Source organism: Bacillus rossius, chromosome 1 (genome assembly GCF_032445375.1).
Source record: "Bacillus rossius redtenbacheri isolate Brsri chromosome 1, Brsri_v3, whole genome shotgun sequence".
Lineage (NCBI taxonomy): Eukaryota > Metazoa > Arthropoda > Insecta > Phasmatodea > Bacillidae > Bacillus > Bacillus rossius.
The window spans coordinates 299,138,262-299,155,573 of NC_086330.1; the positions used below are offsets into that span (position 1 = coordinate 299,138,262).

At 34.4% G+C, this 17,312-nt stretch overlaps 1 protein-coding gene across 1 annotated transcript; it reads right to left on the reverse strand.

Annotated features, from left to right (window-relative positions):
• Positions 1-3,207: 3,207 nt before the first annotated feature.
• LOC134527808 (uncharacterized) lies at positions 3,208-10,513 on the reverse strand. Its single transcript, XM_063360758.1, has 2 exons — positions 9,890-10,513; positions 3,208-8,111 (listed from the first exon to the last, which is right to left on the reverse strand). Exons 1-2 carry the CDS (start codon positions 9,993-9,995, stop codon positions 6,547-6,549), a joined length of 1,671 nt encoding a protein of 556 aa, XP_063216828.1. The 5' UTR covers positions 9,996-10,513; the 3' UTR covers positions 3,208-6,546.
• Between the last annotated feature and the right edge of the window lie 6,799 nt (positions 10,514-17,312).

A 17,312-nucleotide genomic window follows, 5' to 3' on the forward strand; every position in this document is an offset into this window, starting at 1 on the left:
TTAGGCTGTATTGTTTGCTAAGCGACGATATTTAGAATAGCATACCTTTACTGTAATAATTACAAGATTTGAATGGAAATAACCTGCTTCAAGAAGGAAATTGTGATGAAATAATAGCAGCAATGCAATTATTTAATATTTATAGGGGCAGAATACTCTATTTCCAGTATAACACTTAAGACAAGTTAGCTTCGAAGGTAAATACACAACATAACCTAGTAAATCAACATATTTTATATAATATAAAAACACTAAATTCATTCATATTTTCTTTGAACACAAAGGTTAACATAATAACCATGCTGAAGTATGCAGCAGTGTGGAATCCTTACATAGCTGCTTGAGAGGGAATTGGAGGAGGTGCAGAGTAGAGCAGCTAGGTGGGTGAAGGGCAAGTGGAAGAGAACATACAGTAATGAAAAGTGAGAGTATAGTCCAACAAATATGATGAAAGACATGGGGTGGGAGTGTCTAAAAGACAGCAGAAGGAGAGGCTAATTAGAATGTACAAAATGCTGAGTGGAGTGTGAGGATGGGAGAGCTAGGGAGACGAGTTACGATGGGAATGCCTAGGAGTAGGAAGGAAAATACTAGGAAGGTTTTTAAGAAACGAAGAATAACGGAAACGAAAAGAATGGTATGGTTATGAGAATGATAGGGGAACGGAATATGTTGGAAGAGAAGTGTGTGTTCGATAAGAGTGTAGCTCAGTTCAGGAGAAGAGTGAGAAGTATGGGGAGTGCTTGCCACCAGGTTTTTGCCCAATTGCAGCAAAATATTATATATTATTAAACTAAAAAATATTTGTGTGTGTGCACTACTATTTGCACTTGAAAACAATATTTTTTAGATTAAAAGTTAGGTACCAATATTCTGCTTGTCAGGGTAAACTACAGGAATATCATAAAAGGAAATTAAATTAATTTAAAAGTTTTTATAGGCTTCATGCAAATATATAGAAATTTTATTTACATGACAAACATGTACAGCATAAGAAATTCACACATATATTTGTGCAGCACCATGAAGTCACAATTGCACTGATAAGACAAAATACAAAAATTCATAGTCTGATAGCAAGACTCTCAAATACATTAGCACAAGTAAAAAATGTAGCAAAAATTCCAAATAAACATAAAAAAATACAAATACCAAACTAGGTCACCATGACCTAGAAACATAAAGGTTATCAACTGACATCCTGCATTACTGAAAAACATATCACAAGAATATTCCACAAAGCTGGGGATTAACACGGTGAAGAATGATTAACATAAAGCTTCTACGGACAATAATACAAGGAGGACTATCTGAAATTATAACTTTATTTTAATGTTTAGGGAAAACTAATGATATTGCTAAATTATACTGGTACTCATTGGTTCTAGATTTACTGTGGGGAAGTAAAATATTTCCTGCAATGAGAAATACATTACATTTGTTTGCCAACATTTACAGTATGTTATGTGACACAAAATTAAGTCTTTAACATAACTTACTAACACAAAGTACAAGCCTTACTATAATTTGGTTAGACTTGGGAAGTTTTAATATGAAGGCAGGCCCCCTTGCTTCTGCCTGTCACAAATGCATTAATTACACTACTCATGTTTTAGTATCTTCATTTTTCTCATGTCTGCTCTTTCCTTGTACAACTTTTTAAACTCTCTGTTTCTTCTAGTAGGTACATCAATACCGAAGAGAGACATACTAGATCACTGAATCCAAAATTGCACCACAAATATTTTCACAGTGTAATGGACAAACCATACAAAGTCAATCCCAATTTAGTGTCTTGATAACTGCACTCAAGAGATTATATCTCACGCGATTCTTGTGTGCCACCTGTGGAATTACGTTCTCAAGAGTTTCCACAATGGCCCCTACACAATGTATCATTGCCTCTGACGGGTATGTCAGGGCTGCATTTTTGTCTGAAAACTCTCTGAACATAATATTATTATGTACATTAGCATCTGGAGCAGATGCCAACAATGCCAACTCACTATCTGCACATGTGCTCCCAGTCAAAACTCTTCTAGCAATGCTGCCACAAACATACGCCAGAGAAAATGTACCACTGCCAATATCAAGAATAAATGTATCCTCTACTAGAACAGATGGCTGTTGCATATTGATGGTTGATGATGATGATGTGGCATTAGAGGGTGTGGTTACAAAATTTTGCAGGTCATTGATTGAGTAACTCTCCAGTTTCAATCTCTTCTTCACAATTTGATCGCTTTACATCAACAAACGCAAGACCATTCACCATTGATGTTTTTAGAGCACCAATAAACTGTGGCACAGTTGGATTGACATTGGAGCGTATCGATCCAAACAAATGTTCAATTGAATCCTGGTTAACGGACCTTGGCTGCAAGTACGAGAGACCTAGATCCTTCAACCGTTTCCACAAAACTTCATTCCTGCCAGTGAAGTAATCCATTCATTCAGACATGGAGGATGAAAATATTTGTCATTACCACTAACCCTTGCCTCAATGTAAGCACTCTTTTCCACTTTCCACTGTCTGATTTCACTGATGGCTTCATCCCAAAATTTGAGGTGCATGTCTTCTCTCTCTTTACGAATCTGGCACCTGACACCATCAGCACCTTGGGGCGGAGCTGAAGTACCATCGACACAAACATTGATCAAACAGCTTATTGCAGAAATGTGCAAAATGAGCGGTTCCAAGTGCATTGGAATCCAATGAACCTGCAAATAACAAACAGGCTACATTTTAAGAAAATTTGCATGTGTACCTATTGTAAAACATCTTTCCTATAGAAATTTACTATGTTATTGTATTTAGTGATTTTCTTTTCTCAAGTAAAATTTGAAGTTTCACCATGTAATGAATTTGTTTTTTTCGACAGGTAATAATTATGCTAGATTGAAAAATATTGAAATTTTGTGATGCTGTCAAAAACAAATTTGCAATTCACTGTTATATTAACTTTAAAGATATTAACAAAAGAAATAATAAAAATAAATTATCAATCAATGACTATGTTGTTAATTGTGAATATTAGAATAAAAAAACCTAAGTGTGTGTTGATCAAAGCAAGAAATGTTATATTAATTCATTTTGTACATTAATAGTATGATTCCATTACTTAATAGAAATTACATTCTAAATGACAATGAATATTCTAGTGAAACTTGTATCAAGAGAACCTTGTTAATAATTTTACATTTAAACCTTTATAATAATCTCAATTAATATAATTTATGGTAGAAATTCTTGTTTCACTCGCTAGCTCTTATATATGCGGTGAGTTTGAGACACTACACCCATAACCACTGAGTATTCCTAACTGATTTTACAGGTCATTCACAAGACAAAGGAATATCTTCTAATTGTGCAGTGGCCGTCATATACCAGGGAAATGTCTTATTCTGTTATAGAATTCCCAAACTGAAAGTACTGCTTTTCTTCTGACGAACCCAGTAATTTCAGTGCCCGTGTGTTGTTTGAGCCCATGTCACACACTGTTGCAACAACATTCAAACCAATCTTCTGGCAAGATTCGAGGACAGACTGTAATATTTTTACCAACTTATCTGAACTTAAACTACCTGTTGTTTTGTAAAATGCCACGGGTTGTTTCCACTTCTTGTAGAGACCTTTAACCATGAAAACAAGTGCATGATTTCCCACTTATCAGAAGTTCCAAGTGAACCCATATCCTCAAAACCCATCACTTGGTTAGTTCTGCTGGTATATTCCAAATGTTGACGGAGAGACATCTCATCAAATGCCAACAAACAAGTACTCTCAAATTTGTTCATGCCAGACACAGTCTTTTTCAATGATTCAAAAATGTGGTCTTAAATTCCAGGTTCGAAAATGATTTTAGCCATCATGTTTGTTAAGGTTTTCTTGGTTGGCAGTGCAAACATTGTAGACAACAACGAATAGCATCTGGGTCACCACTTGTACAAAGCTAACGCAATAAGTTTGTCTGACAGCTGCCATCGTCTACCTTTAGGTTTTTTCTTACTACACAGCACTTGAGATGCAAGAAAACTTGCATATATTTATATATAATATATATTTATTTTATATCATTTAATTGTTTTGGTCACATTTCTTTTTCAAGCGCTTTAAAGAACGCTCCTTCTTGGCCACTAATTGTATCAATTTCCTTTTCTTTGGTGTTATTTCTGTGTCTTCTTCTTACTTTCTTTCCTTCCGAACATTTACGGATACGAGTATATGTTGCAGGAGATTCTTTATTATGTAGGCTTAAACCACCAAACAGACTCACTGGTTTCAACTTAGGAGTAGATGACACTACACATGCATTATCAAGCGTAACAGGTGAGGAATTTCCAATACCAATTATTTCCAGTGGTGACAGTTCATTGCTGCAATGCGTGACACACGGGATGTCTACAGTCTTCGAATATGTGTGATCACTGTTTACACTTGTGCAACTTAAAGACTGATCCTGAAGAATTTCCACACAATTTCCTTTTGGAAAATGTTCAACATATTCTTGTAACTCTCCACTTGTACTGTGTGAAAGCAGAGAGGTCTCAGTCTTGCCTGTAGATGTTTGATCACCAGATTCTTCCCTTAATGGTAACACACCCACATTAAGAGGCCTATACAGACAGGGCGCAACTCCGCCAGCGGGTTCTGCGCTTACGACATCGTGCAAGGTGGGCGGGACAAAGCTGGAAGGAGGAGACGTGGATTGGTTATCTTGGCGGCGCATCACTTCGACTGGGAGGCGGAGTGGGGTAAACACCTTCCAGTGTTTCCACCCCACCGGCATTCCAACTTGCAGTGTCCCATACCCACTATCGCTCTGTCCTCGAGTCTCGTGTTGTCGCAGTGTCGCGTTACCTTCGAGGCACATATACGTCAGTGGATAAAGGCCGCACTTGGCGTTGTGTTGAGCGCATTGCCCACCAACCTCCCAATTCTCTCCTCCGGCCAGGTTTTTACACTAGACAAGACTATTGGCTGGAGTATTTCTTCTCAGAAATCTCTCATTTTCCAAGCTTTCGGACCTGCGCCGATCTTTCATTGCAAGTTCTATGGAGCGGTCAAAACTACGCAACTCATATCCATATAACGAATCAAATGAATTTTCCGTTATATTTAACCAAAAATACTACATATGTTAATATCATAATCTGAAATATGTAGGCCTACATGTTACTTAGTCAAAAATAATGCATACATAGCATAGCAAGTGCGCATACCTATGGATAAACAACACAGGTACGCGGACACATGCACGCTTCCTTGCTGGGAAATTTTTTGTTTGTAGTTTTAAACCTTGCTGACTAAGAAATTAAAATTGATTTGTGCCAAATATTGGCAAGCAATGATTTACTTAAATAATTAAGTTGTGACTTATTGAGTTATTTAATAATTCAGTTATACACTTGGGTCTGGTTATCCTTCAAGTTGTGTGCTATTACGTGTCCATCATCAACAAAGTAATATGATTACCATAATATTTTCCAAATTTTCAATTTCATACTATGTACGAACGTAGTTATATTATTACTGGGTTTCAGAAATAACTCATCAATAGTTTGCATGATATTTCACCCTTCTGGTATATTTCTTTTACAATTTCTTTCGTCATAATATACGTATTAGATTTAAATGTACGTACTAAACTACAATTTATCATACGGCTAAAAACGAATCGAAGCGTGCACTGATGCAACAATCAGTCAACAAATATGTTAGTTTCAACAATAGGTTGAAATACATCTCTTAGCTCAACGAAGTCATATAACATAGTCACAGGCAGGGTATGTTGATTTTAATCAGCATGATTTAAATCGTGATTTAAATCATGATTTAAATCATGTGATTTTTTTTTAAATCACGTGATTTAAATCATAATTTAAATCATCATGTGATTTTTTTTTAAATCAGTGAATAGAATCAATTTATAATATGAATGTTAATTTTTCCTATACTGTATTTTTTAAAAATCAAGTAATCATGCCTACTTACCATATTTACTCGCATAATCGTCGCAGCGATCGCAGGGTATAAAAAATCCTGATTTTTTTAAAGAAATCAAAAAAATCAGATTTTTTTGGTTAAAATCAGATTTTGTTGATTAAAATAGGATTTTTTTGATTAAAATATAAAAAATTATAATCTGTGTAATATACAGTACATTTTCGTGACTTTCCTCTACAGTGATTCATAATAGATTAACTCATTTTGCAAAGACAACTAGCTTAATTTTCTTTCTGTGAAATAAAATTTTACTTTGCATAGTATTTTAAGGAAACATTAATGATGTAACTTTATGAAAATTTTTAGTACAGTATCACAGTTAACATTAGTAACAAAAATAAGGAAGTGCTATACAAAATAACTATATCTCTAAAGTATATACATATAATCTTAAATGTAATTGTCACTTCTGTCATCCCTTTGTTCCAATTGTTCTAGATAAAAGTGATTTAAAACAAAACCACAATTTCCTTTTTTTTTCTCTTCTCAGAATTGCACATATACAAAAGTAGTCTATGTAAAAAAACTTCAACAAAATATTACTTATTTAAAATTTTAAACAAAAATACAAGTTTTGCAGCTTTTTCTGTACCCAGTCGATTTCTTAATGTTGACTGAACCAAACCAAATGTCGAAAAGATCCTTTCCACTGATGCAGATGACGCAGTTGCTGTTAACAGTGGTTCTATGACATCCATAACTTCAGTAGTATCTGAATTGATGTTCATTTTCCACCAGTCTATTGGCGACACTTTTGAGATGACATTTCCATCGAACAAAAAGTTGTGGAAGGGAGTAGATTTTGCTTGGAACTTAATAATTATGGGCAATAAAGACTTAATGTGTTTGTATCGGTTGTTTGCAAATGAAAGAGCTTCAGATCGCTCATCAGCTGTCAAATGTTGACCACAGAACCGTGGGTCTACAAGATATGCCAGGAAATGTGCTCCATCCAGTGCCTGATGGTAGCGACTGGAAAATTTCTCCATGCTGTCTGCATTCAGGTTTTCATCTTCAAGACATTGTTTTAGACTTTTCCACACATCAACAGCAGTGGAAATTGTACTGCTATCTTTCTGAACCTTATCGAGTGCAAAGGCCACTGGTTTCAGACACCTCAGCATATCCTCTGCGTTCCTCTTTATAACGACATTCATCACTTTTCTGTAAATATTATCATTAATTGCAGTGCGATTTTCTTCACAGATTTTCACGAGAACTGACCAGTATTTTATGTATGCTGACAGGCAGTCAACTGTTGTGTTCCAGCGAACATCTTGAGGTAGTATAAGCTGTTGTCCACCTTCTTGCTTGTACTTAGCGTGTGCAAAATGATTATTGCGGAAGTACTTAACAATCTCTACCACACGTTCTTTCACATTAGGTACCTGCAAATCTTTTGCTAGTAGATTCAAAAGATGTGCTGAACAACCATATGTGATAAAATTTAAATCTTCTTTTTCTAGGTCTGAACGCATTTTTCTCACATTTCCAGTGTTGTCTGTCACAATACTGCGAACTAAACACTTGAATTCACGTTCACATTTGGCTACAGTAGCTTTCGCTACATGTACCAAATAATCAGCTGTGTGTGAATGACCTGATGTGTCAATTGTATCTACCAGATAAACTTCTCCTAAACTGGCAGTTACAGCTACACAAATGATAGGATCATTATGGATATTTGACCACCCATCTAAACTTAAGCATACAGTTTTTCCTTCCAAACATGTCGCACACTTCTCTCTCTCGGCAGTGTATAAAGTATCTAACAGATCACCCCCAATCTGAACATGAGTGGGTGGTTTATATCCAGGACGCAACAAACTTACCATCTTCTTGAATTCTGGGTGATCTACTTGCCGGAAAGGAGAATTTGTAGCATATATGTATCGAGCAACCTGTTCATCAAGAATACATTTTTGATTACTGTTGGTTTTTACTAGATGTGTGTCAACAAGGGTTTGATGAAATTTTTTTTTAATCTCACTATCGCCATTGTTTTCATTGTGATGTGTTCTCTTCGTTTGCATAGAAGGCCCTTGGGAAGTCGAAGATGATATTTGCCCACCGGTTTTTCTCACAATGGCCAATGAATCGTTACCTGTGAGAAGAAACATCAGATATTATCTTTCACTTAGTGATGTACAAAAATTTAAGACTCAGTCCCACTTGCCATTTTTGTGTTATTTATTGTTTTACTTATTTAAGTTGTTTTGTAAGCACATATTTAGAAACTGCTACGATAGGGAAGGGAGTTGGCAAAATATATTATCTTACATTACAAACACTAATTTTTAACCACTGGCATGCAATTGTGATACACTTAGTCAAACATATTAGTCTTGTTGATATCTGGGGACTAAATATCAAGTCACTTGTAAATTCTGAACTCTCTTTTCCACAAATTCCAATGAAGCAAAGCTTATGAGGTGAAAATAGAAATGTCAACTATGTCAAGGGAGGCTGAGCCTTAAGAGTAATTTAATGAATGCTGTTAAACATTTATTCAATGTCCTGAACAAAAGACTTAACTTTTTTTAAGTTACAACAATGGCCAGGCTCTAGTTTTATGCTAACGCTCTGAATAAATTAATATAATTAAATACATAAATGATTAGATACAGGGGCCAAATGCACTGATATAAACATTGCACAGTTGTATAAGTCACAGTAAAGAAAATAACACTTTTATTGAATTTTCCTTGTCGGCGTTGGTGTTGGTGGTAATCAGTGAACCTAGCGGCCAGAATATGAACTAGGGTAGGCGGTACATTTGAAATATAGATGACAAAAATTGTTTCGTCCAATCTGTGTGTATGTGTCTACTATCTACAAGTACCGATCTGCGAGTACTTGTGTGTCTCTGTCCTATTTTTGATAAAGCTAATGAAGTGGAACATCTGTCGTTTTCCGAGGGACTGAATGAAAAAATCATGCAAGCGGACAAATGATTCATAAAATTTTAGGTTAGGTAAATGAAACCATGTTGCACATTCTAAGAACATTAAAAGCCAACGTGGTGCTAAAAGTATATTGTTTATGTTTTTACTGCACACTTTACCTGAAGTATAATATACTAATTAATTGACTATGTCCAATTGTCTATTGCATCAGTTTCGGGCAAGCTATGTTTGTGCCTTTTATAAGAGTGTGTAACTACTAAAAACAATGCCAGCACATCATATTCCAATAATAAACCATAAAAACCAATGTACAAAAACTGTTGGTCCCCATTCTAATAATTTTACTAATCTCTAACTCAAGTAAATAATTTTTTAACAATTGAAACGTAAAACTAAATGCTTGTAAATATCATTTTTGACATTTTTGTAATTTCAGTTATTGTTTTGCATCACTATTTGTTCTAAGACATCATATTATTAACACTGAATGATCTATTTACGCATTAAAAATTTGACGGCGGGACAATTTCCAACAAAGGATACTGGATAATATATCATTAAGGAAACAATTGATGCAGATTTTTTTATTGTTGGGACCATGCAGACTGCAGAATAAATGATATATGCGGGAAAACAATATAAACGAGATTGATAGATACAGATTCGACGGTTCGCCTGTAGTAGTTATGCCTAACCAGGAAATTAAGATTTATGTGGTAGTGGTATTAAAACAAACATTCTGACAGTTAAATAAACTAAACAAAACTAAGCTTGAGGAGTTAAAACACAATAAATAATAAAAAAAAAATGACTTCTTATGTTCTTAACAATATTTCCAAATACATATTTCTCAAAAATACCAGAAAGTTATTGATTCTATTATAGTTTTTATTTTAAAAAATTAACTTCAAGTACTAGAAAAGCAGTATTTACAGTATTATTTTAATATGTGCTTTATATCAAAACCAATAATTACCTCTGCAACTTCTCTGTGCTGATTCTGATTCACACAGATGATCCTCTTCTGTTTCTTCCTTCTGACATGTTTCAATATGTTTTTTCATTCTGGCAACCAACCCCATTAACTGTTTTCCACATGACTTGCCCTTTTCCTGACAATGTTGGTTCTTCAACAAAATGGATCCATATTGGGTCCTTCTTTCTTCCAGCCATTTCAACTATATACTATGATGAACTCCAAGTGAATAGACATAACAAAGAACTGCACATTTCCATCCTACAGTTCTAAAAATAGCACCTGACATTGTTGAAGGTCAAACCTGTTGCCAAGGAGATATGACACACACACACACACACACACACACACAAACGCACGCACACACACACATGCACACGCACACACACAAAAACATGAGTAGGAGAGGAGGAGAAAAAATGAGTGGTGTTTATTGGTAAGTACATTTAACCCACCTATATTTACCAAGTGTTTCTAAATAACAAAATAACTATAAATATATTATAGAAGAAATTAAGTATTATTCAATTTCCATTCATATCTTTGCAGCAATCAATTTTTGTGTAAGTAGGCATGATTACTTGATTTAGAAAGATACAGTATAGGAAAAATTAAATGTCAAATTATAAATTGATTTTTTCACTGATTAAAAAAAAAATCACATGATTTAAATCACGATTTAAATTATGCTGATTAAAATCAACATACCCGCAATGTTACCAAATTTTACGAATAAAAGTAAGGTGCGACCATTATATGAGCAAAAATTAAAAAAAATATATATCACTGCAATGATAATGATAATATTTACAGAAAAGTGGTGAATGTCTGTATAAAGATGAACGCAGAAGATATGCTGAGGCATTTGAAACCAATGGCCCTTGCACTTGATAAGGTTCAGAAAGATAGCAGTACGATTTCCACTGCTGTTGATGTGTGGAAAAGTCTAAAACAAAGTCTTGAAGATGAAAACCTGAATGCAGACAGCATGGAGAAATTTTCCAGTCGCTACCATCAGGCACTGGATGGAGCACATTTCCTGGCGTATCTTGTAGACCCACGGTTCTGTGGTCAACATTTGACAGCTGATGAGAGATCTGAAGCTCTTTCATTTGCAAACAACAGATACAAACACACAAAGTCTCTGCTGCCTGTAATTATTAAATTCCAAGCAAAATCTACTCTCTTCCACGACTTCTTAATTCAAGGACAATGTCATCTCGAAAGTGTCGCCAATAGATTGGTGGAAAATAAACATCAATTCAGAAATTAATGAAGTTATGAATGTCATAGAACCACTGTTAACAGCAACTGCTTCGTCTGCATCAGTGGAAAGAATGTTTTCCACATTTGGTTTGATTCAGTCAACATTAAGAAATCGACTCAGTACAGAAAAGGCTGCAAAACTTGTATTTTTTGTTTAAAATTTAAAATAAGTAATATTTTATGTAGACGTTTACTTTGAATACTCTCTCGTATGTGTGCAATTCTGAGAAGAAGAAAAAAAAGAAAATTGGGGTTTTGATTTAAATCATGTTATTTAGAACAATTATACTATAGGGATGACAGAAGTGACAAAGTTGCATTTAAAATTATGATATATTTTAAGTGATATAGTTATTTTATATAAAACATCTTTTTTTTTTTTACTAATGTTCACTATGCTACTGTACTAAAATTTTTCGTAAAGTGACATCATTAATGTTTCATTAAAACATTATGCAATGTAAAATGTGGTCATTTCAAAGAAAGAAAATTAGGCTAGTTGTCTTTACAAAATGAACGAATCTGTTATTAATTGTACTGTAGAGCACAGATTACAATTTTTTATATTTTAATCAAAAAAATCCGATTTTAATCAAAAAAATCTGATTTTTTTGATTTCTTTAAAAAAATCATGATTTTTTCATACCCTGGTCACAGGTACTATTTGTCGCTGCAAATTGTATTTGAAGTTTGCTAAATTACGGAACTAGTCATCTAATTCATCCGAAACGTGGTGACGTAATGAGGAAAAACGTAATTTTCTTCACCCGGACATTCCCCATTCTATAACATGAAGTGAGTATACAGGAAGATGTGTGGCGTTTATGGTGAGTGACTAGTGTTCACAGTTTTTATTCCAAACGTACACAAACCAATTGTTTCTGAATAGGTTTTTTTGTAATAATGACGTGATAACTCAGCATGTCGTATCATGTATTTGTAACTCTTTATTTCTTTAGAAATATAATCTTTGCAACATTGTGAATTATAATTATTAGTGATTTAAAAAAAAGTATGGTAAGGATAATATGTGCCAAAATGCATTTTCAATACTGCACAAAATCATGTTATTTATGATATCTTGTATTTTGCACATGTTTAGATTGTTTACAATTTGCTATTTAAAATATTTGTATGCATCTCCACCCAATAACTGTTCAGAAAATAACAATCATCAATTTATCTGTACAAATTATTTTAGGCTTTTCTGAAAGAAAAAAAAAGTTAATGTATGAAGTTGTACAAATACATCTTCTTTAATCAAATATAATTGAATTTTAACACATTTACAGACCACAAATACAAAAAACATATGAGTTTATGGATACAGTTGAGTACATTTAGATGGTCTGCTTTTACAACCATAATTTAACAGCGCACCGAGTTAATATTTTCTTATATAATAATGTTATATCGCAATAAATACTTTAAGAAAAAATACATATTATATTACCCCCTTTTTTAAGAAGCTACGCTACAGAGGTAATTAATGAGCAGCTGAACAAGTCTTGACAGCGTAAATTTTTTTTATTGCTCTTTTTTCAATAGCGTCAATAATGTATGGAGGGTCTCAAATTTCCATGCTCTTCGATTATTAAATTTACTATCATTTATCTCATTAAATGCAATTTTAGGTAGGCTATTATACAAATTTATAGGTACCAGAATAATATAATCTTTTCTCAACGAAAGAGCTTTTATGCTATAGTATATTAAATTTGTAGGCATTTCTTATATTATTAGTTATGTTTATCTTCATTTTTATAATAATGGTCTAAATTATGTCTTGTAAATTTTAATACCTTTACTGCATATTCTGTATATAATGTTTTTATCTGTAAGAACTTAAATAGTGGTTTACAAGATGATGTCAAAACTTTTTTTTGCAAAAGTCTTGGAAAGACATCTTTTGGCACGGAAGATTCTTTTCCACCAGGCCCTTTTTTTCTAGTTCAGTAATATTTTCCTCCAAGCAATTTTCACTGGTCGAAAAAATGCCACATCTAGTGGCTGTGTTAAGTGTGAAGCATTGGTTGGGAGAAACACGAATGTGATTTGGTGATCTTGGCACATCTCTAATGCATCAACTAACAAATGGGCTGAAAGGTTGTCACCAATTAAAATTTTTATCCCTGGCAATTATTTAAGATATGGCATGGCAATTGTTTTGACCCAGTCATCAAAACAGCAGCTGCCAAACCGGCCACTTTTTGTTCGATTGAACCTAGTTCCCTGTGGGCCAGCCTCTGTCCATGATGAGTATTGTCTTGCTCGATAAACAACGTTACATGGAAGTAGGATGCCACTACCAGATCCCGCAAACATAACGGACGTTGATGATTTTGACTGATTCATAATCCACTCGGGATATTTGACACCCCCTCTTCAAAATAACTTTATGTCTACCCGGACGCCGGACCATCGGTCAGATTTGTTTCATCGTAGTTAACTTAGTTAGCCAGATACTAACTTAAACATTTACATAATAATATAACTCGATTTCCATAGATAATAAAACATATGTTGCTTTAAAAGTGCAACCCAAGGTAATACAGCTGCGCAGCAAACAAATAAACAAAGTTTTGACCCTATTCACCCCATAGGCCCTATTCAACCTATTCTACTGTATTTAAAAAATTTTAACACAATTTTCAATGTAGAGAGTAGAACATCTGTAGAGCTTAAAAAAATATATAAACAAATTTTCATATTTTATATTTGCCGAAAAGCCCCTCTGCAAGAAAAGTATTGTTACTTAGGTAAAATTATTATTTATAATTAATTTTGTAAAAGAAAAACATAATAATAATACCTTGTTGTTGCAGTAGGGTGACCTTTTAAATGTTTTTTCATGTTTGAAGTATTTCCTGAAATCTTCAATGTTTTCCAACATATTATGCACCTGACTTCATTAGTTTTCAGTTTATCAAAATACTGCCAACTTATGCTGATTCAGTGATTCGGTTACACCACACCTATGACTTACTTAAATTGGTTTAAAAAAAACACAACACACACACACACCATTTGTACACGGTATATCAAATATTGAACAAAACTAAACAAACTTCAAATGAATGAACGAAACGTTGTTGAAGTATCGTTAATGTGTTTATTCTATAACTCACTACAGCCCCACGGCCACGGGAGACCTTAAGATGCACATAAAGTTCTGCCATTCCCGATTACTCCCGAGCAATTCACCTTCGGCCAACTTCGGGATTTGTTTTATTTTTGCGCAGGAAAAATGAATTAAAATATTAAATGGGGTTGGTTAGGTTAGCTACATTAAAACACTTTAAAACACTATGGACAGTTAGTTAGGTTAGTATAGCTACATTAAAATAAACAGAGAAATTAAATATACATAAATAAACCCGAGGTTGGCCGAAGGTGAATTGTTGGGGTGTAATCGGGAATGGCAGAACTTTATGTGCATCTTAGGCTTCCCCACGGCCACGGACAAAGAGAATTTAACACTTCAATCTAAGATGCAGAACTGCCAACTTCATACAGCATACTTCATGCTACTAAGATTGTTAACCATGTAAAAACCAACAATCTTACCAATGTACAAAATGAAGACAGTAGGACAAACTGTCAGCTATAGGGATATCCTACATCAATTTGATATACTGTATTTCACCTATATCAATAGTTAATCGTAAATGTTTATTTACTAGCAAAATTTAATAAATATTACAAAAAACAATTTTATCAATAATATGTTGTTTAACTGTTATTTAGTTAAAATTAAAAACCATAAAAGTCTTCTATGAAATTAACAATACAAACAATGTAACGTGGGTATGACAGCTAACAGGGTGAATGAGTTCTATATATTGTTGTGAGATTAGTATTCGATACCTGCCGATACCGACCAAAAAGTATCAAATTAAAAGTATCGAGTAAAAAAAGTACTTGATACCAATAAGTATCGATACTTTTTCGATGTCCCTAGTCGTCAGTCGTCTGTTGATCACTGCACGACAAGGGCGCATTCGGTGGCTTCTCGTCAAATATGTAGGAGAATTGTGGAATAGAAAATTTAACGTTGGTGGTCAGAGCATGCCGAGTTTTAAGTTAACCTAACATTTTTATTTTCATTCGGCCATTTAATTAGAAATTGTGACCATCTTCGTCGGCATTTTGGCTCGTTTCAATGTGCCCTGAGAAAAAAGGAAGAAATAACGAGTGAAAACATTTTGAAAAAAAAAAAAATATTATCTTAAAACGTTTTTTAATCTACGTGTTGCTGTGTTGCGGAGACTGTATGCAGTGAACGAGTGACTACGAAAATCAACGGGTGACATCAGTGGTAGAATAAAATTGCGGCGAAGTTCAGTTACAGTAGGTACCAGAGTCTGGACAACACCGAATTTCTTCAATTGGCATTCGTAGGACATCGAAGGACTTCGAGATCGTCGCTTTGAGATCGTCGCTTTGAGATCGTCACTCCAAGGAACAACGCGGGATGAATCGCCGAAAATAGCAAGTGGAAAAAGGGAACAAAATTAATTGTGTTTATTTTGTTTTCTTTTGTTTTGAGCATTAAACTAATATTTGTGTTAAAATTTTTGTAATTTGTATATTTTATTATGGATAACGATAGTAACTGTAGTAATGAAACAGAGTTTGTAGGTTTTTCTGATAATGTAGAACATTCCGAACAGTCCAATCCTAATTTGGAAATAAGTTTACTGGAACAGGATTTTTCATGTCGCCAGGAAATACCTGGAAACAGGAAACGTCCTGCCGAACTGGGTCAAATTATTGAACAAACTGTAACTAATAGCCCAATTTAGAATATGGGGGGGGGGGGGGGGTGGTGGTTTTAATATGTTGCAAGAATTAATGGAAATGATGCAGGGAATGAAACAAGATATAGTATAAGGAATGACACAAAAAATTGAACAAAGCAGTCAGGTATTAAAACAGGATCTTAAACAGGAAATTTCACAGATACAACATAACCTCACACAAAATATTGAACATGGTCAAAAAATTAGGCAGGAAATTTCACAGGATAAGGATGAAATTCTTAAGCAGGTACAGCAGAAGTTAGTGAATACAGAGGCTAAACTATACAAAGTACAAACTGAAGTAAACGAAAAAATTCACAATTTTAAACAAAGGGTTGAAGTATGTGAGTCAGGAATTAAAAATATGCAGGCATTTTGAAAGAAAACATAACTATAGTTAGGCAAGATGTACAAGAAAATAAAAACTAACGTTTAGGTCTACAGGGAAATTTGGGACAGATTCAAGCAGAAGTTGCTAGAAACCACAATGAGATTGAGGACCTTTATATTCAAGGGAATGAAAACATTAGGAATATACAGATTCAGGATAGACAAATCTAGGAAGTAAAGGGGAATTTAAAACTCACTGTTGAAAGGGTACTCTGAAAATGTAAATGTAGGAAACAATTAGAAAAATGTCAACATGAAGTAGGTCAAGAATGTTTGAAGAAAGTTGAAGAAAAATTGTCTAGAATTTGATCATACTAAGGGCACCATTCGTAGCTCAGTCCTCACCATTGATGAAATTAACACATTTGAGAAGACTTCCTAAGTTTTATGGGGATGATAGGGTAGCTACCCCCATACAGTCCATCACTAAATGTGATAAGGTATTCCTTTATCTTAAAGGATCTGATGAACAACAGGTAGAACTGTTTGTAACAAAATTGGCAGGTGATGCATTACAGTGGGGAATGCAGAAGGAAAGCGAATGGAAAAATTTTGCAGAGGCCAAGCAAGCATTCCTTGATAAATATTGGGGAATTTATGTACAGGATGATTTCTTACAATATTTGTTTTCAGGCAAACACAGGGGAAGAGATGGGTCCATGGCCAATTATGTTCATCAACTATACAGTCAGGCCAAATACTTCAGTAATCCTATAACAGATGAACGGTTTATTTCTCATGTTGTACATCATTTCAATCGACATGTACAAAACTGCATTTTAGGATTAAGAGCACAAAGTGTTGAGGAGGTAGTGGCACTGCTCGAGACACTGGATCGACGAGATGAACGAGAGGAGGGACTTCGGGGCAGAGACCCAGAGTACCAGGGCAGGCCACAGGGACCACCCAGGGAGAGGATCCACCAGCCAGGCAACCAGCAGCATCCTCCACGACAGGGACAACAA